General features: G+C 41.2%; 1 protein-coding gene across 2 annotated transcripts; it reads right to left on the bottom strand.

The window, feature by feature from the left end:
- Nucleotides 1-587: 587 nt before the first annotated feature.
- Nucleotides 588-3,682, bottom strand: foxl2b (forkhead box L2b). 2 transcript variants are annotated; one of them, XM_031560260.1, is made up of 2 exons: nt 3,448-3,682; nt 588-3,298 (listed from the first exon to the last, which is right to left on the bottom strand). In XM_031560260.1, the coding sequence occupies exon 2, from the start codon at nt 3,291-3,293 to the stop codon at nt 2,400-2,402; it is 894 nt and encodes a 297-aa protein (XP_031416120.1). In that variant the 5' UTR covers nt 3,294-3,298; nt 3,448-3,682; the 3' UTR covers nt 588-2,399. The 2 variants fall into 2 exon arrangements, with proteins under 2 accessions (XP_031416120.1, XP_012675732.2); XM_012820278.2 differs by having other exon boundaries at nt 588-3,295.
- Between the last annotated feature and the right edge of the window lie 7,885 nt (nt 3,683-11,567).

The following is an 11,567-nucleotide window of genomic DNA, read 5'->3' as shown; positions in this document are numbered from 1 at the left end:
ACATTCAGGGTAGATTACCACAATACAGTTGTTCTCCATTGGGCTTACTTCATTGTTATTAGAGAGAAGAAATATTACACATTATCAGTGCAAAATCTATGTGGGACGATGAAACACTGTATAAAAATGTGTTGATAGATTAAACACTCCTGAAATTGAGAATGTATCTGGGGTTTTTAGAGCGCACTGAGTTTTACATAGTAAGTTTACAGTTGAGTTTACATGTACATAATAATGTACAGCGCCTAAATTCGAAGGACGTGTCCCTGGCCCATCCTGAATGCAACAGTTATTAAATGTTCGAAAAGTATCCGCAATATGACGCTGGAGTTCCTGTTGTAGCGAAAATATTTTATATTAAGTGTTTGGTATTTGAAAGCAGTGGTATTTGGAAACAGTGCGGCATTATCACACATTATCATTCTCAATTACATAGACCCATTTAGCTACTTTACGACTTAAGAGCCAAATTATTAGTTCCACATTTACATAACAGCAGAATATGCTTGCACCCTAACGCACGACCATGGTGTTGTTCGCATATAAGAAGAACACAAAACGCTCAGATTTAAAAACACCATAAAAACTGCATGACGACTTCTTTTACTTTTTGCACAAATAACAAGACAGATTACCAACATAAACAGCAACATACATGGTCATACAGAGCTATTCTGTTCCACGTATGAAAATATGGGCCTTTACCTTTGCGACACCTCGAAATATTAAACACTATTAAACGCTATTACGTTGCGATTTTTTTATGGTTATCTTATGTACAAATAAAATGTCAAATTTAGGATGTGTATCATGTATAGAGCATGTGCATAAAAACCGCTAAAACTGAAAATGATCAAGGGTGACTGCGTGCTGCTGACCTGTCAATCAACTCCTTTCTGTTTTGGGGTAAACCCCCAGGAATACAGAGATTTTAAAGTCAAACCAAAGCTAATAGACTGATTGATTGATTGTATATTTTCGCATTACCCAGTTGAACATGTCAAAACACCTATATAGCCTAGAAGAGCAACTCCCTCGACAAGGACAACTTCGGCGCCTGCTATGCAAATAAGTTTTAAGAGGCCAAAAAAGCCATTTGAAAAGGATATTTTCGAGGATATTTCTTTAAACGTCAGTCCCTGCGTGTCATCAATATTTAAAGACATTACATATTTTTGTATTTTTAAAAGTATTTTTAAAACAAGCAATCGCATCATACTCTCATCACGTGTGCGTCTTATTCACGCTGCAAACCATGTACTGGGGCATTTCTGCATTAGTGCATGATATCTGTGACATTAGACTGAAGACCGATGTTATTGGGCAACAGAATTATGTATCACTTTGGAGCAGAAACCCGTTACACAGGGGCTTGGAAGACAACTGTTATTTTTAAGCTCAAATTAAATACGTGTTTTGTAAAATTGTAGGCTATGTTTGCCAAATAGGCCTTCAGTCTATTCAGAGGATATTTACAGACAGATGAAAAAACATAATAATAATAATAATTTAAATACAAAATAATATTTTGACTACCACTTTAAAATAGACTAAATCCCTTAGTGATATATGGCATCTATCAAGCAGGACGTTCAGGCCTACTGTAAAGCTTTATAATATAGAAATCAACTAAAATAACTGAAATAATTATTTTGTGAAGTAAAAGTTGAAAACGATACCACAGGAATTTCGATTGAAAATCGCATTTATTAAGAACTTCGAATTATAAAATAAGTGCTGGTTTAACATGGTCCCAACATTTTAGAAAGCATAAATCGACTTGACAAAAAAGCAAATCAAAAGGTAAGTCGCCAACTAAAGGGTTCTAACAAAACAAAAAATGAAAATTATTCTATTACCATCAAGAGACAACTTGAATTTAAACAAACAACAGGCAAAATTCTCAAATGGTCTAGACTCGGCTACAGGCCAGACATATATGTAATTTTTAAAACACAACCTAGAGGTAGACTGACATTCAAACAATTACCATAACGTCTTCGTGTAAACCAATTAGCTCATTAATAATTATACGAAGGTGTGCGGTTTCAAGTTGTGTACCCTGTTTTCGTAAAACGGTAAAAGTTGTGGCTTTGATAACTGGCGAGTGGACCATTTGTTCGCTTTTGGGGTAATTGGGATACAAAACAGACCTTTGTCAAAATGCAGGATAACCAGACGAGAGGGCCTTCTCTGTCGTTCAACCTGTACTTGAACTCTTCTTGGCAAGATGTAAGAATTACTTAAGACTTCCAATGTGTTGTATGTTGATTTCGACAAGTATTACCTTTCCAACCTCAGAAAACGACCAATTAAAGAGGCCACATATAAATACTTCGATCAAAATTCAACACGCCTGCACCACCTCTTGCATTTGATTTACATCGAAGAGGCTCCGTTTATATGTCAATCCGAGAGTGCAGCGAGGAGTGTTTAGCCTCATGGTCCCAGTACGAGTAGAGCTCGCTAGGCTGACGCGCGCAGGCAAACTGCAGGCCCGCCGGATTATTGGTGGGGACCGGAGAGGGTGCACCAGTGGCGGCGCTCAGCTGCTGGGCTTGGTGAGGATGCTGATGGTGACTCATTGTGTTGTAAGAGTTCATCATGTTCGGCAAACCCATAGCCTGCATTCGGGAGTAAGGGTTGTACGACGGGGCTGACAACCCTTTAACATTGATGGGACTCACGTTGCCACTTGTCATCTGGCAAGACGCGTAGGACATTGGCGCAGGCGGCTGACTGAGCGGCCAGGAGTTGTTCATGAAACTAGACTGGATGTACTTCGGAGGGGACAGGTAGCTGTATCCATCCCCGCCAAAGAGAGATTTTCCAGGTTGAAAGTGAGCCGCAGGAGGCCTGAATGGCCGCTTCATCCGTCGCCGCCTTCTGTAATTTCCTTTCTCGAACATGTCCTCGCAAGCTGGGTCTAGGGTCCAGTAATTCCCCTTTCTTTCGCCCCCGCCTTCCCGGGGAACTTTGATGAAACACTCGTTCAAGCTCAAGTTGTGTCGAATGCTGTTTTGCCAGCCCTTCTTGTTCTTCTCATAAAACGGGAACTTGTTTATGATGTACTGATAGATGCCAGATAAGGTGAGCCGTTTCTCCGAGCTGTCCCGAATTGCCATTGCGATGAGGGCGACGTAGGAGTATGGGGGCTTCTGTGACGGGTCCACTTTCTCCGAACTCTGCTCTTGAGCCGGTTCTTCTTTGATAAACTCCTCGGTTTTGACTGTGCTGGTGTCATGGACCATCAAAGCCATTGCGTCATCTTCTAGGTTATGGTAAGATGCCATCGCTTCTGAAACAAAACAAACAATACAAAACAAAACATCAAACAAAAAAGAAAAACATACATCAAGCTGTTAAGTAACAACTATAAGGTGGTTGTGAAGACAGAAGACGTGTGAACAAAAATGTGTGGCGGAGGAAGACATCTACCCAACCTACCTTATACTTTGAGCTTTTGTCTCCTTTTTGCATGCCTTTCTATGAACTGGTTATGAGCGCCACCATAAACAGGCGCATATAACAATGATTCCTCTGTGTTCTCCAAAAAAGACCTTCATTCGATTGTCTTTAGCACCTCCGAAATGCACGTAGTCCATAAAGTTCCCAGTTTTAAGGTCCGACTTAGTTATCCTCTCCCGAGGCACTCTGACGCCTTCGTCAGCCTCGCTCAAGTATCCAGTGGATATATGCGCACTAATTTGTGTGATGCTTTGTTCCGCTTTCGTCATTCTGTCGTTCAGCGAGGAGAGGGTAGAGTAGTTTCCCCCAGACCAATGTGAAGTCGCCCTAAATATTCCAGCAATTAGTTTTCAATGCAAAAATATAATTTGAATGGCTATTTCGGAGTTCACTCTGAGGTAGGTGTGTTTTAAAGTCTGGGAATATTTATGGACAATATTGACTGTTTTTTGCAGTTATTGTAACAACGAAGGTGATGGACTGAAAACATCAGCAGTTACATTTTTTTTTTAAATGGACGATATGGTTAAGACGTTTTATTCAATAAACAACAACTGCAGTGGGGCTAAAACAATGCAATTGTCCCAACGCTGCAGTGTTAGCCTTTACACAAATATCTCAAAGTTGTATTGACCCTTAATTGTTGTGGATGCTTTCATTAAAACTGTACTTTCGCCAGACAGATTAATTGCAATTCCAGAACCTACAGTGCCATTAAAAACAGAAAGGTACGGAGGAGTAGAGTTTCCTCGGCCACCCATGCCGTCCCCCCGGGTTTTCAGCAGGGCATTTTTCCCCAACCCACGCAGGTGCAACAGCATTGTTATGTGTGTCAACGCCTCACCGCCGACCTGCCGCGCGCGTCCTAGTTATTACCCAGCTGCTCCAGGAAACTCTGTAAGACGAGGAGAAGGAACCACTACTCCAAATTCCATCACTGCCAGTCCTAAAATGTAACTTTTAAACAGTGTGTTGACCTTTTAGTTTGACTAATATTATTGACTAAGGTAGGGTTTGGTTCGGTGTGTCGGTAAATCGATGCAATTATTAACTGAGCAGTCGATTGTAAATACAATGAACAACTAAATGTATCACTAATTCATAACGACATAATAATAATAACAATAATAATAATAATAATAATTTTCTACAGGTAAGAAATTGCATATTAATATGGTAACTGATTATTAGACATTCGTTCTACGTCCGTACTTTCAACTCAGATATGGCAGATATTCTTGGTTCTTCGTTGAAGCTCCTAAAGGCTAACTTATTTGCTGATTTTATACTGAATTCTTGGATCGATCGGATTGTTAGAATGAGTTTTTAGAAACATAGCCTACAGATATGGGCTATGCATTTGGTAAATAACCAGTAGGCATATATGAAATGTGCTAAACATTGTTATCAGAGATAAGCTATTTAAAGGTATAGAAACGTGTGGTATATTAAGCTCTTTTCAAATTAAAAGCTGAGAAAGTACAAACAATATGCCCGATAAACATTTGCCGTATCGTGGCTCAGAATTTTCTCAAATGAACGCGGATATCAGAGATTTAAATTCCTGTCCTTACAAACTTCCTGCCCTCCTCTTTGAAATGAGGATGTTTATGGTTTGGAGGGTAAGAATGTGGAGGGATACGCGCACCAGGTCATCAGGACCGCGAATATGCGCTTTATTTTGACCTAGTCTAGTTCAAGACACTTTAGACGTGCACAAGTCACAATATATATAATTATGTTTTTTATAAGCGCCATTACATTACAACTTCTTGATTTTCATTACCTGAATATAGAACTACACGGCCTGATAACGTATACATTTTGGTGCACCTTACAAGTATCATTGACCCATAAAGATAAAGTACTTTTAATAACATTATGTGAGGCTCACAAAACATTAAGCTACTTTTTTTTTTAAGTAACTTTTCCTTCTGCACTCTTCCTGTTTGTACCTGTTTGTTAACTGGTCAGTATTTCATGTCAAATTAGTTGGTGAGCGCTTAATTTAACACTTAAATTAACATTCAGATGGGGACTTAAAGTAAAGCAGGCAAAATTCAGTCCAGATACGACCTTTGTCGCCAAGTCTTTAAGAACGATCGAAGGCAAAATCATAGATTTATTCAGGAATTGAATGATACTGTTTGGGCAACCCTTAGGCCTTAGTGTCTGTGTTTGCGGTATAAATCTTAAAGCTTGAAGACTGAACATAAAAATTCCATCATAATTACAATATCCACATTTGAAATATAACACCTGAAATAACGTCACTCATCAGGCTCTACCCTTAATGGTTTGTCTGTAAATATTATGGTGACCCTGTTGTTTGCCTGTGATTAAGTAGATCTCTGTGGTATCACATCAGGCCTCATCAGTGTTCAGGAGCTTGTACAGGAGATTGAAATCATCAAACAGTTCAACTCTCACCCTCACACAGGTCGTGCATGTCCAGAGAGTGGGCCGGTGTGCTTAAGAGCAAGGCCTCATGACTCAACCTTTATTTAAGTAGGAGCTGACCTGTCCCCCTCTGCTCAAGTAGTGGGGTGAGGGTGTAGGGGGGGCTTCCTCACTTTGTAAGCCCCACACTGACCCCTGCCTTAAATTACAAAGCCCGCAGAGCCCCACAGCTCTTCCTGAAGGTGGCTGGGGTTTTTGTCAAAGCGCAGAGGCCGTGTTTACTTTTCTTATCACCTTGAGGAAACTTATGGGAAGTTCTAAGGCATTTTCCTAACAACTCCCCTGTCAAATTATTATAATGCATTGCACCCACAGCCAGTGCATGTTGCAGCACAACAGTGGATCGGTGCTATATGCTGCATTTGTGCAGTCAGGGGGTGTTACTTTATCATTTGTGCTCGTGTACAAGACTGTAAGACTGTTGCATTTGGCACTTTTTATGATAGTGTGCTGTGTGACCCACCTGATACAGATCTGTGATGTTGGATATTTAGAATGAGGTAATGGAAGAACTATTGATGAACCCATAAACGGAATTTGACATTTGAACGGGATCAAAACAATCCTGTCTGTCTGGGGTGATGATGGTTCTATTCGTTCAGAGATCAGCATATACCTTGTCATGTTTTTGAGCTATAAGAAAATGGAGAAGCTGGGTCGCTGTCAGTTGTTTTATTCAAACTTGGAAAAAGGCAGGAAGTGATGTCAGTCATGGAGAACCAAACAGAAAGAGAAATAGCGTATGCTTTTTGTATTATATTTCCAAGAGCACAAATTCACTAAGACATGCTGTTAAGATATGCAATGTGAGGTTTAAGACGCGATCCTTATCAGAGAGCAGCAACCATGGGGAGCTGCCGTACAAACAAGCCTTTGATCGCCACTATTGGGGCTGGGGAGGAAGTGTTCTCACCACGGCTATTTTTGGCTGGCCTGCACTCTTTTGTTTCACAGGAGGAGCAGGTGAAGCTCCATGGTTGACAGGCTTTGATGGGGAGGGGCCCAGTGTCACTACACACAGGGACCGTCGTCCACCTAACCCGTGCGACTCTACCATATCATAAGTCACTCACCCTTAAGCTTAAAGAGGTGTGGGCATCCACCTAACCCGTGCGACTCTACCTTATCATAAGTCACTCACCCTTAAGCTTACAGAGGTGTGGGCATCCACCTAACCCGTGCGACTCTACCATATCATAAGTCACTCACCCTCAAGCACTTTGAGCTGCATTCTTTTGCATGAAAGGTGCTATATAAATAACGTTTTATTATTATTATTATTATTATTATTATTATTATTATAAGCTTACAGAGGTGCAAAACACACAATAACCGCAGTGATTGCAAAAACCACAATAATTGCAATGATACTAACAAAAAAGGCACAAATTATAATATAATAATAATAACACTGTTATTATATTAGATATGGTCATGGATACTTGGATACTTACTATGGATATTAACAGTAATGCTTTCAAGTCAAATTAATTAATTAATCACTAAATCATCTAAATAATATAATTTGTAGACAATAAGGCCACAATCAGAGATTATTGAATAAACACCCTTGAAGACATTGGCCTGAGACATCATCAGAATTTCCTTATTTTGCCAAAGTAGTAAAATGGGGGGTTTATAAATATTGAGTTTTAAAAAGGTTTAAAAAAAAAAAAAGGTTTCAACAAAGAGTCAACCAAAACACCTCTAACTGTTTCCCAGTAACAGGTGTCTCTTTTTCTCAAACCCCAAACTTTAAGCAAACAGAGACTCCCGGTCTTGAATTATCACATGTAAGTAACGGTGTTGATAGGACAAGAAATAAAGATCAAATAGCATGAGCCAAAGCTGTGCTGTGAGATGTGAGTGAAATGTGAATGCATGGTCCTGAGGATCTGGACGTGCTGAGAAATGTAATCTGTATCAGCATAGAGGGACATTTTCTTCTTCATGACATCATGCCACATCAACCCTTACAGTAGTAGAAGGCAAAATACCTTTCATCATGCTGTTTTTTTTACACATACTTGGTTTTCCGAAGATTTGTGTTGGCATCCTTGATATCAGTCTGCAACAGAACTTAAATAGTATAGGTGTACATAACATTAATATCAACGTGTATGAATTTCGTTTTTTCAGTGGTAAGCAAAACAGTGTTTTTGTGGGTTAAACAGTCTGACCATTAAAGAACTGCAGTATAGCAGTGTCCAGTGCAATTTCAGTGCTACTGACAATCGTGATTTGTATCTATGGAAATGGGAGAGGGAAATTAACCTCATATATAGGCAAACTCATTTGAATAGATAGTAAACAGTTGCTGGAATTGAATCAAATTTGTAAATATCAAAAGTCTCTTTTACAGGTAACCCACGCTGATGCAAGTAGTCTTCTTTAGAGCTGGTTTCAAATGGTCAATGGAGTGACATGCAGCCAAAGCAAAGGCGCTGCTCAGTCTCAGCCGAGAGCCGTCCAGGTTAGCCGACCGATAGTTCCACAAGACATGAAAGCGTAGTGAGGGAAATGACCTTAAGCCGTCCCTTAAGCCGTCCCCCGTTGGCTCTGCTTTAAGCACAGCTGATGAAGAGCCGAGTGATAATGTTCAGACTTTTATTAAATCACCTAAGCTTTGGGTGAGAAATCTTTCATAAAACTAGTCATGAGGTGGAGGTACATCTATCATATTTCCACAGTGAGTAAATGAATAGACAGACAGACAGAGAAACAGACAGAGAGACAGACAGAAAGACAGACAGACAGACAGACAGACAGACAGACAGACAGACAGACAGAGAGACAGACAGACAGACAGACAGACAGACAGACAGACAGACAGATCGATTAATTAAACAAAATAAAAAAAATCAGCATGGTCACCCCAACTTCAGCCTTGTTTTTTCTTGAGGATTCACAGGGGAGTGTAACATGAGAGACGCTTCATCCAGCAGGGACGGGAGGTTTCCTGTGTCCGGCTTTTCTGTGGCAGAGCTGAGGCGCTCCTTGTGTCAGGCAGATGATGCGATGTCCTGTTTATGTTGTGCCGCGCTGCTCTCTTCCTGAGCGAGGCCGCGCCATGCTGTGCACCACTCTCCACTCTCCCTCACCTTTCTCTTCTTCCGCACATCACACGGCACTAAGCAAAGACAATTAAGTGCACACATGAAAGATCATACACAATGAAGTTCACATGCACACACACACACACGGACAAAGAAAAGCGCACGGGTGAATACACACGTACATGTACACACACACACACACACACACACACAGACACACGTACACACACAAGTTAGTATTAATGAAGTGCTCGTTCATACAACCTGTGAGTGTTACCATAAATACGAATACAAATTCACCTCAGCATTTCACTTCTGCACCCACAAATAAACCAAGCAGTACAATACTTGGTATACTGCGGTGGTATACTTATATAGTCTATACTTATTAGATAAATAGGACTGTACTTACTTTTTGTTTGTCCGACTATAAAAATAAAAGCAAATTGTATATAATACCTGCATATAATTAAATCATATGATACATGTATATATGAGTTCAACTGACCCAATCACAAAAAGGACACTTTCCCAAAGCCTATTTAGCAAAGATTTTGGAGGTCTATAATCTTTTCTATTTAGAATGTCATGTCTGCAAGTAGAGATGAACTTTAGTGTCACTGTGAGCAGAGCCACTCGTGTACATATGCATTCTTTTAGAGCCTTTTCTTACTATGATGGACAGAGGACAACACAATGAAGATGAACTGCTGAATTGCTGAAATATCACCGTTTCCACATCCTCACCATTCAAGCAACAAGGACATAGTGCATTGACCCAGATTTGGGTTTATTCAACAACTCAGTAAGTATCCATGCCCATTTCTAAAAAAGAGAAACATGGGACAACTCCTTTAAACTAGGACAGAAAAGAATTCATCCTTTGTTTTTAGTTGATATCGTGCATGAATGTGAATGCCACAGCAGAGCCGGATGTGAGTCCTCAGGCTCTTTGTACACTCCACTACCTGTGGGGGAGCTGGTGCCCATATTGGTAACCAGGTCGATGAGGTGAGCGTGTGGGGAGAGAGGGAGGGGATCGCTCCCAAACCAGGTTAAGGCAAAGCTGCTTGTGCGAAGGTCGCCCCCCGAACAGGGGCAGCAGAGGGTCAGGGAGCAGCGGGACCCTTCTCTGGGGGGTCAGGGCATGGGCCCCCGGCTGGGCCCGCCATGGCCGGGGCTCGGAGGGGAGGAAGAGGCAGGGGGCGACCCTGGAGAGGAGGGACCCCAGCCTCCCAGCTCTGCCCCGGGCCAATGTGTTCTCAATCAGAGGAAACACAAACAAGTGCCTGATTTAAGGGAAAGGCCACAGAGCTCACCGCAGGACCCGTCGGCCAGGCCTTCTTTCTCTCTGTCTCCTTCCCTCTCTAATCTCCCTCTCTTCTCTCTCTTCCACGCCACCCACAACCCACCCGCTACACCGCACACCTCCCGGGGAGCGTGGGGGAGGAAGGCAAAGGAAAGGAGGAAAAAAGACAACAAACACCTAAGTCGTTAACAAGACACAGAGGCGTCGGATTCCCCCACCCCCCCCATCTCCCCGACACCGTTCGTGTCTGTCTCCGCGTCTGTCTCCTCCATCCTCTGTGTGCGGCTGTGACGTGGTCTCACTCTCGGCTCAACACAAACAAACACTGGGATTAAGGACTTGCCTGTGCTAATGAGGCACAGATGAGCAGACAGGCAGGCAGGGAGGGAATGATACAGGTGAGGTGAGCTGCAATTACATGACCACAGGATTGGAAGTACAACTGCAGAAGTGAATGCATGGTTGTCTGCATGTGTGTCTGACCGTCTGTCCATCTTGTCTGTGTGTGTTTGTAGGTATTTTATTACTACTGCTCTTCTGAAGTTGTATCTTTATTATTTGGTTGTACAGCCAATCACATATTGTTTTCCTTAAGTTTTTTTATTGTTATTATTATTTTTTGGTGATAGCACAAGCAATATTATTCCGTGATTTTGTTGGCGCCTTTTCAATTCCCACTGTTTTCACAATATCAATTCCATTGCAGTGCTAACAGGTCCATCCTAATGCTTTGTAGTGTGCTTGTACGCAGCTAATTGATAGGTTCACTGTTTTTTTTTTATCACTTATTATCCCATTGAAAATGAACCAGGGGAAGTTACATGTCTCAAGTGACACATTTTGTCATTTGTCCAGCATATTTTGCACGTCCATGTTCAACCCAAGCTAAAGACATAAAATGTACGGACACTTGACAAAATGGCTTAATTGCTGTAATTGTCAGATGAAGACATCAGCATGCTTATGGGTTAATTAAAGCCTATATTTCAGTCATTCGAAAAACTTAATGAGGTAGGCTGAATGTCAGCAGCTAGCGTAGTTAGCGGTAAGTAGTTAGCGGCTTTGCATTGCTTACGTTGCTAGCAAACTAACATAAGATATTTTAAGCTGACCTGAAAAGCCAATAGTAAATAAATTGGGGTCTGACAAATTATAGTTTCTAACGTTACAGTGTGTTAAGTTACATGTGTAACATTAGGTTGTGATAATTATAAAGATTACAAAGATAAAGATGACAAGGTAACTCGAAAAGCAAATTGGCTGTTAGTTAGTTA

Source organism: Clupea harengus, chromosome 22 (assembly GCF_900700415.2).
Source record: "Clupea harengus chromosome 22, Ch_v2.0.2, whole genome shotgun sequence".
Taxonomy (NCBI): domain Eukaryota; kingdom Metazoa; phylum Chordata; class Actinopteri; order Clupeiformes; family Clupeidae; genus Clupea; species Clupea harengus.
This window is presented reverse-complemented; position numbering and strand designations above follow the sequence as displayed.

Bases quoted from the DNA above. Each gene is read 5' to 3' on its own strand.
- foxl2b (XM_031560260.1), bottom strand. From the start codon at position 3,293: ATGGCATCTTACCATAACCTAGAAGATGACGCAATGGCTTTGATGGTC.